General features: G+C 42.0%; 1 protein-coding gene across 1 annotated transcript; it reads left to right on the forward strand.

Moving 5' to 3' along the window:
* On the forward strand, positions 1-9,380 carry il20ra (interleukin 20 receptor, alpha). Its single transcript, XM_086188681.1, has 7 exons — positions 1-198; positions 1,384-1,507; positions 3,120-3,328; positions 3,447-3,625; positions 3,714-3,858; positions 4,729-4,865; positions 5,503-9,380. The coding sequence occupies exons 1-7, from the start codon at positions 150-152 to the stop codon at positions 6,604-6,606; spliced, it is 1,947 nt and encodes a 648-aa protein (XP_086044807.1). The 5' UTR covers positions 1-149; the 3' UTR covers positions 6,607-9,380.
* Positions 9,381-9,883: the final 503 nt, after the last annotated feature.

Raw genomic sequence — 9,883 nt, forward strand, 5'->3', positions numbered from 1 at the left:
GGCGGCTGTCAGATGATCTGCGTTGTTTTTCCTCCTCAGTGCGCAGCGGGACGTGGGACGTCTGTTCAGTCTCAACAGGTGCCACCATGGAGCGGACGCGCCGTCGGAGGAGGAACGCTTGATCTTTCTTGTGAAAACTCCGGTCAGACATGTGGATATTTATACTTTTTCTGTTCATCGGGCCCCTGGACTGCACCGGTAAGGCTGCATTCAGACCATTAAGAGTTGCCGGCTGTTGTTTTGGTGTGCGCTGCCTACCTCGCAGGCACGTCGCTCTACAAACTTTGAATAGGTCTGAGGTTTATGAACTTTTCTTTACTTCGTTTCTTAGTTCTTTTTTTTTATATATCAGCATCACGTCCTCAATGTTCCTCAGCTGAAGTGCGGATTTTCTCTCTGTGTATATTTGTATCCCCTTATCGAGTCTGTTATTCAGGCACAGAAATAAAATTCCGTATGCTGCAGATTGACGCTATAATTTGTGGATATGTTATGGTTTATAATACAAACTGCTTCAGGGAGCAGTCTGCATTAGAAGGGAAATGATTCAGATCAATGTTAAAACTGCAGTTGTGCATATTTCTTGTTCCTCAGGATAATTCTGTCTGCTCATGTTAGGTTTCGCCAGGCCTGAGTAAAGCGCTGTGAGGAACTCAAGTTCAGGTTCAGAGTCCTGCAGCCTCTGTTTCTCTGGAGGAATCTCCCTTAAATTGGATTCCAAGCAGACATATTTTACTGTACCCTGGTATTGGGCTGTGCAGTTATACCCATTCAGCAATATATTTTAATATTTCTTGTCTCAATATTGATGCTTTTCTAAACTGATGTTATAGCAGCTGTATTTCAGGGTGTTACTGTCTGGAGAGTGACAAAAAAAAATGTTGGCACTTTCTTTTTCGATATGACATTACGGCAGCTATATTTAGTGAGCTCAATAATGTACAACTGGGCTATAGAATAACCATATCGCAAATATTGTGGTAAATAATTGTGGTGCATGTATGCTGATAGGTACGGTATCGCCGCGTCGCTGCCAATACTCTGGTTTTCACTCACTGGTATTTTGTAAAGTTTAGGCGTTTTTATCTTCCTTTTTTAGACACTGATTTACTGCCCAGTGGAGTCAGCTGACAAATCAGACCAAAGTAATGTGGGCTGGGCCAGAGTTGGAAACAGTAATGAGAACAGTGGCTTCTGGTTTATGGGTGAGATATTAACTAGGAGTTCTGTGGGATGTAGAAGTGGAAGCTCAAGGGTCAGCGAGCCGTGAAACGGACTCAGACTGAGAAATGAAGAAAATAAATCCTCCCAAAGGAATCGTGCATGTCAAGATCTCATTAAATATGTGCGCGCTATTCAATCTTTTCATCTGTCTTTCCTTAGACTCTCCCTGTCCTCCCGACCCCACAGATGTCTACTTCAATTCTGTGAATCTTAGGAACGTACTGGAGTGGGTCCCAGGAAATGGCACACCGCATGACACCCACTATTCAGTGCAGTATGCCATGTAAGTAAAGATCTTAAATTGATAAAAAAAAATGAATATCACACGAGTTATAATTCATTAATGCCAAAGGTTTTCTTTCCCGGATCTCAAAGGAATGTGAAAAGAAACAGAGAATTCTGCTAGGATCTCAAACGAAAGCCGTATTCCGTACTTCTTTGTCCAGCCATATGCTCAATAATCCACAAACACTTTAATTTGAGCAAAAACCAAAAATTATGAAGAAAATTCGAACCCATATGGGTTGGTGCTAGCTTGGGCTCAGTCACAGTCGTGTTATAGTTTAAAGTTTATTCATAAACTCTTGCTCCAATCAAAGTGTTTTAAAATTTCGGAGCATATGGCTGGATAAAGAAGGCGTGGGTCGTACCAGACAATGCACTTGAAAGTTCTTTGACATTTTTGGGCAGTTTTGCTGTTGTTAGCTGTCAGTCTCCATTAGCTTCAAGCTACATACAGGTGGCTGGCTCTTTCTGCATTCTGATGTCACAAAGAAATGATGTAGCAGAGGGGGGGGGGGGGACATCTCAAGACAACTATTTGTGAATATTTAAATGCAAAAAACATTTTTTTGGCGAGTAGCACTTTAACTACAATTCAAGGAATTTCAAAACATCGCCCCTCAGTGACTCATTCATACGCTTTAGGGTTTAGTGTCTTGCTCAAGGACATTTTGACACATGGATAACAGGAGCTTGGGATCAAACCCCCATCCCAGAGATTAGTGGTCTCTCTCCTTGGTCACTGCAACTTGATACCAGTCCTAACCGAGAGTGTTTCTAACCTGAAAGTTAATGAGGAAGAAAGTGTCGTGTAAATTTTCTAGCTGTCCCAAAGTTGAATGTCACCAAGTATACAAGTGTACGTCAATCCTAAGGCGCTTTCAAAGTATCTACTGTCTACTGGTTTCGTGGCATTTCAAGAATTGCTGAAATAGTCACTGTTCAAAGAAAATGTTTATCCTGACACACCAGTCAAACCTCTTGCAACGTGACACAACAACATAAACCTGTAAGTCCTCCTCCCACTCCCTGGCCTATATTTTTGAGCCCCACCCATTTGCTGCAAAAACAACTGTCTGACACACAGCATGGGAAGATAATGCCATGATTGTGACACCTTCTCCCAATGCTACATCAAATTTACTGTCTGAGGCTTGAGGCTGCACGGTGGTGTAGTGGTCAGCACTGTCGCCTCACAGCAAGAAGGTTCCTGGTTTGAGTCCCGGCTTGGGCACGGGATCTTTCTGTGTGAGTCTCCATGTTCTCCCTGTTCCTGCGTGGGTTTTCTCCGGTACTCCAGCTTCCACCTTCCTATGTGTTGGCCCTGCAATGGACTGGCAACCCGTCCAGGGTGAACCCTGCCTCTCGCCCGTAGCTACTGGGATAGGCTCCAGCCCCCCCTCCCCCGCGACCCTTAACAGGATAAGTGGAAGAAAATGGATCAATGGATGGATTTTAACATTGCCATTCCCCTTACCCACTCGAACTGCAAATACCAAACCTTTAGTCTTCAACTAAAGCCCTGTGCACGGAGTTCACTTCTGGATCGTTGCTCCTCCGACTGTCATCATCTGACCTTCTCTTGCTCTCTCTCTCTCTTTTTTTTTTGTCAGCTACGGTGACAGCTTTGAGACCAGTAGAGGAAGAAGGGTCAACTGGAGGTCTGTGTGGCATTGCACTGAAATAGTGCGGAACTGGTGTGATCTGACCAATGAGACTTGGGATCTGGAGCACGGCTACCATGCCAAGGTTCGCGCTGTGACCAAAAAGGCACTCTGCAAATGGAGTATGACATGGAGGAGATTCGATCCAAAGGTTGACAGTAAGTTGAAGTGGACGCACAGAGGATGACTACGACAAACAGTTGAGATGTCCTCACCTTCAGCGTTGGTTGCTTTACATGAATGAATATCTTTGTTGTTGTTGTTTTTTTCCTCCAGCTGATTTGGGGCCTCCTCTAATATCTGTGGAGATAGAGGACAACAACAACGCCATCATCTCCCTGAGTGGACCAATGAGATACCAACCCGACAGACACAAGCCAGCGGTTTCTATGGCGAAAATTTACCCCCAGATGACTTACAGCCTCTACATCCACAAGACCCAGCATGACCAGGTGGTGAGTAGAAATACATGTTGCTCCCGAAAGAAGCAAAACTGTTTAATTAGAGACGGTCAACTCTGCTAAACGTTCTTCCCGTTTGCAGAACCATTTCCCAGATGTTTCCAGTCCGTATAAGTATCGGCTGATGGAGTACAATTCAGAATACTGCTTCTCGGCCAAGATAAAGTTACCCTCCATGCCTGTCAAGAGTCAACAGTCAGAGTGGTACTGCATCACCACGCCTCCAGGTAGAACCACACTGTGTGAAAAATTTGCTGCTTGTCTGACAGGCAGAAAGGAATGTGGCTGAACTTGATTTAAGAATATTTCACAGACTTAAAGGAGGATCGTGTCTTAAGTGCTGTTTGTCTGTCCGTCTATTAGCAAGATTATGCAATAAATTATAAAACAGATTTTATTGGTGGGAGGATGGGCCAAGAAGGATCCTTTTTTTTTTCTTTGGAGTGGCCCTAAATGAAGGGTTGGATCCAGGCCTTTTTTTTTGTTTTTTTACATTTTTTTAAAAAACGAAATAGGAGTTTGTTTTTTTTAACCAATCTTGATCAAAAAATAGATCCTGGACCCTAAAGACCGGAGCCTGAAGTTTTCTGAATTTTTTTCTAAAAAATAGGCTTGTTTGCTCGATGGGAATTTATTTTGTATACAAAGATTTCTGATATACTGGATTATTTTCTCAACCGTCCTTCAATTTTACTGAAAAACTTTATAGTGCTAATTCACATTTTGTCCATATGCCTAAACGTGATGTTTATGGCGTGAGTGACAATTATCTTATCAAAGTTGTCCCCAGAATGAGTCAGCTCACTGACTAGTAATGTTCCGTGTTCGTGTCACGTGACTTTTGCCTTTGCTCTGCCCCTTTCCATGAGACTGCAGCAGCAGGTCCTGTGTCTTCATGAGAGGAATTAGCAGACTATGACAGATGCTACTATATTTTCAACCCAAAATTTCTCATTATACCAGTGTTTTTAATAATAATATTCCAGTTACATGCCTTCACTCACACGTTATTCTCAACAATCCCAGAAGAGGTGACAGGAGGCAGTAATCTTGTGTGATAGAGCATCATCAACTACACCTTTGCTGTGTCCCTCCAGATCCTTTGACCAGCCATCTACAGCTGGTGATTGTGGGTATCGTTGTTCCGTCGCTCTGCATGTGTGTGACTCTGGTGGTTGGCTACCTGCTCTATCACTTTCTGAGCGGGAAAGGACAAGAGAGCCCGCGAAGCCTGGTAATGCAAAAACAAACTCATGCTGACATTTGAACTTATGACTGTCTCCTAATTTTTCTCTCTAGTGTTATGAAACATGAGTTAGCAAGCCTTGGCATGCAGTGTGTGCACTACGTAGACTTAACGCAGACTGTTAGATACACGAAAATATGACATGTAATAAGCAGTAAATATGTCTAAATTCTGGGGTGAATTTCTAAACAAAATGATAGAAAAGGTCAGTTTTGTAAACCGTCGCTCCCATTAAAAAGAAACTTTACATTTGTAGCTAACTGACTGAAAAAGGTGACAGGTTAGGGTCCGTTTTGAAACATTTTTGAATGCTCATAATGTATTTGTGTTTTCAGGAGGTAAATATACTTGTTTTTATACAGATGGTAGTGGTTAATTTTGGCCAAATCTGTTGTAAAACGATCGACATATCACAAATTCAGTATTATGCATCCGTAATTATATTTAATACAAGATAACATCCAAGAATATGTAGAAGGATGGAGAAAGGACATGGTTTAATTTTATAATTTAACTGGCATGTATTACACAGGAGGGTTTTTTGTTATTATTATTTGAGGCATCCATTTCCACAACGAAAACTGTGTATTGGTCTATTTTTAATCGCACATTCTTCTACCTGCAGAACCCATCTTCATTTCAACCTTTGACCTTTTACCCCGATAACCTCAACATCCCCTCCATCCCTTTCTTCAAAGTCCCGTCATTAGACCCCGACATCTTATACGTCCCCACCCCCAAGCAGCCACCAAACACAAACTCACCACCGCCGTACTTTGCCCAGAGACCTGAAATGCTGCCAGAGCAAGAGGAACGTCTTTATGATTCATCCGTTGACTATGGAGTTATCAGCAAAGTTAAAACCAACAATGGAGGCAAAGAGGAAGAAGGACAGTGGAGGCAGGACAGACGAGTGGAGGGTAATATGCCAGGAGGCGATCGCAAGATATGGCCAGTGATGGAAATTGACAGGAAAGAACAGAGGACTGAGAACCATCCGCCTGCTTCCTACTTCCCTCAGAAGTCAACCCCCACGTGCTCACAAAAACTTGTACCAGAAGTGGTGAGCACACTGGTACAAACCAAGTCCGATCTGACCCCAACCCAGGCACCAGTGCAGTCTCTTATCAGAGCAAGAAAGGGGGAGGTGGACGGAGATCTTCCAGGTATATTTTTGAAGAAAAACCCTCTAACTGGGTTTTTCCACATCCCACTGAATCTGAAAACAAAAGTGGAGGGAGAAATGGAGAGGAGGGAAACAGGAGAAACAGATGAGGAGGTGGAGGAAAAAAATGAGTGTCAGAAAATACCCCCTCTTTCTGCTTATGCTTCTCAGAACATCATAGACAAGACTGTCTTATACGCTCGTCAGTCAGGTCCTGTCTCAGACGATTATGGGATTATGTTGGGAGGTGAAACCCACAGGGAAGAAGACGAGGAGGAGGAGGACGGACAATCTATTTGTATCAATTGGGATCCTGAATCTCAGACACTGACTGTACCAAAAATTCCTTTTAACATGCAGGGGGGGTGGAATGGATTGGGGATGAGAGGAGCAGAAGACAGGGTGAAATGCAAGAAGGCGGACTTGTTGAAGCACAAGCTGAAGTTGGAAAATGTGTTTGTCAGACAAGCGTCCGAAGAAGAAGGTGATGCTAAACGACAGCCTGAAACAGCGTTGGATGAGATCTTAACTAAATGGGACCTAGTGGTCTCTATGGATCAATAGATGATGTCATCAAGATTGCAAGTGAGATCTATTGCCAGATTTATCCACCTCCAAGTCATTTAAAGCAATACTTCATCCACAAATGAGTGTGTCCCCCCCACACACACACACACGCACACACGCACACACAAAACTTTTTTTTACTCTGCTGCATCACTTCCTTTTGGCTGCAGAATCCACATCATACTCCACAAACATTTAGATTTAAGCTATAAACTAAATGTTGCTCCGGTTGCAGCTTGTTTGTTTTTAGCTCAAATCGTAGTGTTTGTGGATTAACTGGAAGTCCCACTTTGTGAGAATGAGAAGAAGAAGAAAACTTTTAAATGACTGTAAAATCATCCCGGCAGAGCAGCTCGGGTGATTTCACAAACTCATTCAAAGCAGTGTTAGGATTCATGAATGTATAGAAAGCCACCATAGTCCGGTTGTGGTGGCAGCAACAAGTAAAAGCAAGAAACCTCGCTTCTAAACTAAAAAACATGGGTTTTTTGTGTGAAATTAGGCCATGAGTCGACGTATTCTGTATTTTTTGTGCTTGATGTAAAGACACATGTCACTCTGCGGGCTCAGCTTCATCTTGCAGCTAAATGTTTGTCCTTGTATTTTTCACTCTTGCTAAACTGACACAAAATGTCACTGATTATAATAATCATAATTATTTGAGACCCTACTTATTTAAAGATCATTTTACCTCACTGAAGGAAAGAAAACAGTGATTTACTGTATAATTGTTTATATTATTATTATTATTATTGTTATTTTGACAATCCGTCACATGTAGTTGGGCAACTATTTAGCCCACGGGCCCCACTTTGGGCAGCCATGTTATGAATAGATGAAAAAATCTGTTTCTTTCAGGTGGGAGCAGCCTGTGCGTGATCTGTAAAGACAACAAGTCCACTTAGGTTGTTGACGGTTTCACTTTTCTACCGTGTTAAATAGAACACACCATTCTTTTTATTTAAAGGGGGGGGGGTGGTTGTGTAGCATCAATTTCAAAAATGTTTGTGCCAATTTACTGCATTGACACCCCGATTTTATGAAAAGGCCATGTTGTTGGTGGTGAAGTGCCAATCAAACACGAATCTTCAAGTTTGTTTCATGACATTTAAACAAAGTATGAAAACCATTGTCACCATTGCATCAAACTTCAAATTAACAGAGTGTCTGACACTTGGTTAAAAAAAAACAAACCCAAAAAACCCCAAAAAACATGGTTCTTGATGGGAGAACCCGTGGCTTTACAGGATTCTACTTGACGCAGTTGTCGAGCATGTGTAGTTGACAGAATTTTTGAATCCTCTTTTCGTTCCTTTTAAAACACCTTGGTGGTTCTTATTTGGACAAAACACTGGAACATTATACGTTCCTGTGCTGTGTGTTTGTCAAATCTGTGAGGCAGCACCTCTTCCATGCGACTGCTCACGTGAAGGAAGTTTTTCAGAGGAATTCTCTCAAATCAATCAATGTTACGTAATGAAGGCAGGAAATAAGCACTTTTAGCCTGGAGAAATGAGTTAATATCGTTTGTACTGAAAACCGGTGCTCATAATCACTTATCTAAAACTGTAGTCCAAAAGTGACAGTGAATGTTCACCAATATGTGGTCTAACACTATAATTAAAAAAAAAAAAATAAAAAAGATATGACTCCAAGGCTGCACGCTGGTGCAGTGGTCAGCACTGTCGCCTCACAGCAAGAAGGTTCCGGCCTCAGGCACGGGGTCTTTCTGTGTGAGTCTCCATGTTCTCCCTCTGCCTGCGTGGGTTCTCTCTGGTACTCCAGCTTCCTCCCACAGTCCAAAGACATCAAGAGGGGACGAGGCTGATTGATACTCTAAATCAGGGGTGTCAAACTGATCCAGTAAAGGGCCGTGTGGCTGCAGGTTTTCATTCCAACCAAGCAAAAGCAACACCTGATCCAACAAATGAGATGCGTGGACACAGCTTGATTGATTTAAGTAGATTCAGGTGTTGTTTTTGCTTGGTTGGAATGAAAACCTGCAGCCACACGGCCCTTTACTGGATCAGTTTGACACCTGTGCTCTAAATTGACCGTAGGTGTGACTGTGAGTGTGAATGGTTGTCTGTCTCTATGTGTTGGTCCTGCGATGGATTGGTTGACCTGTCCAGGGTGAACCCCTCCTCTCAACTGAAGGCTGCTGGGATAGGCTCCAGCCCCCTGTGACCCTCAACAGAATAAGCGGTAGAAATTGTATGGATGGGTGTGACTCCATGATTTTCAGTACAAACTTTCAGGTACCTGTTTTTCCTTTTATGCTGCGGTGTTAAATGAAAATGCTGTATGAAGGAAGCTACAATGTTTCATCGTGGTTTCGGTTGGCAGTAGCTGTGAGGGAACTACTGTAAGAAATCCCTGTGTTTATCCAAAGGTATATCATTAAAGTGGTTATAAGCATCTCCAGGGGATTCACAGGTCAATTTAGTGTTATATTTAAGCATTTACCTCTTGTCCAACATGTTTTAAATTTTGTGAACTTTGTTGATATTATTTTGTGATGAAGGAGCATGAGAGTTTAGTTTGTCACACAAATGCCATGGCCAGTTATTGAAGGTCATGTTTTTTTTCCCGCATTGTGAAAGTGTTTCTGATTACAAAACTATATTTTTATTGAGTTTTGTACTTTTTTCATATGTGGGAATAAAATTAGGTAATGCATGAGTTTGTCTTTTGCTCCCCCACCCCCTTGAAATTAAGGTTTTAAAAACAGTTATCAAAAGCAAATCCCCACTTGTGTTAATAAATTTGAAGGCTGGATGTTGTCTTTCTTTTATTTCTTACAGGTATTTTGCATTCTTACGACCTTTTACAAAGTTTTATAAAGAAGTTTAACCTTCTAATACTTGCATGGCTGGCACAAAGCTCTTCTGACCCCTGAGGCTAAAGCAGGCGTTGGCCAAGTAGTTGATTTCCATGAATTCAGAGGTACCTTACTGTAAAATGATCGGGAGTTTATGTGCCAACTGTATCAGTGTCACCTGATCTATACCTCAAAACTGCATGTTTGACTCTATAGATGAGACGGAAGCAAGATGGCTCATTCACCGGTTCCCGGCATCATCAACTCTTTTCATCAACTTCTACAGTCTAATACAATCGTCGTATGATGTCTAGTACTGATACCGTATCAGAAATGCCTTCTATTCTATATACGCCTTATATTTCACTTCCTAGTTAGCTCAGATGTCTCTGATTTGTATACAGGATATTAACTATTCTTCGCAGCTCTAAAAAGAACAAAAAAAAAAAAAAA

The sequence above is a fragment of the Aulostomus chinensis genome, chromosome 20, assembly GCF_037954235.1.
Source record: "Aulostomus chinensis isolate RoL2024-O1b breed Wild chromosome 20, RoL_Achi_v1.0, whole genome shotgun sequence".
NCBI lineage: Eukaryota > Metazoa > Chordata > Actinopteri > Syngnathiformes > Aulostomidae > Aulostomus > Aulostomus chinensis.

Coding starts and splice junctions, on each gene's coding strand:
- il20ra (XM_086188681.1), top strand. CDS start 150: ATGTGGATATTTATACTTTTTCTGTTCATCGGGCCCCTGGACTGCACC. Junction 1,508..3,119: donor TATTCAGTGCAGTATGCCAT/GTAAGTAAAGAT, acceptor TTTTTTTGTCAG/CTACGGTGACAGCTTTGAGA. Junction 3,329..3,446: donor ATTCGATCCAAAGGTTGACA/GTAAGTTGAAGT, acceptor TTTTTCCTCCAG/CTGATTTGGGGCCTCCTCTA.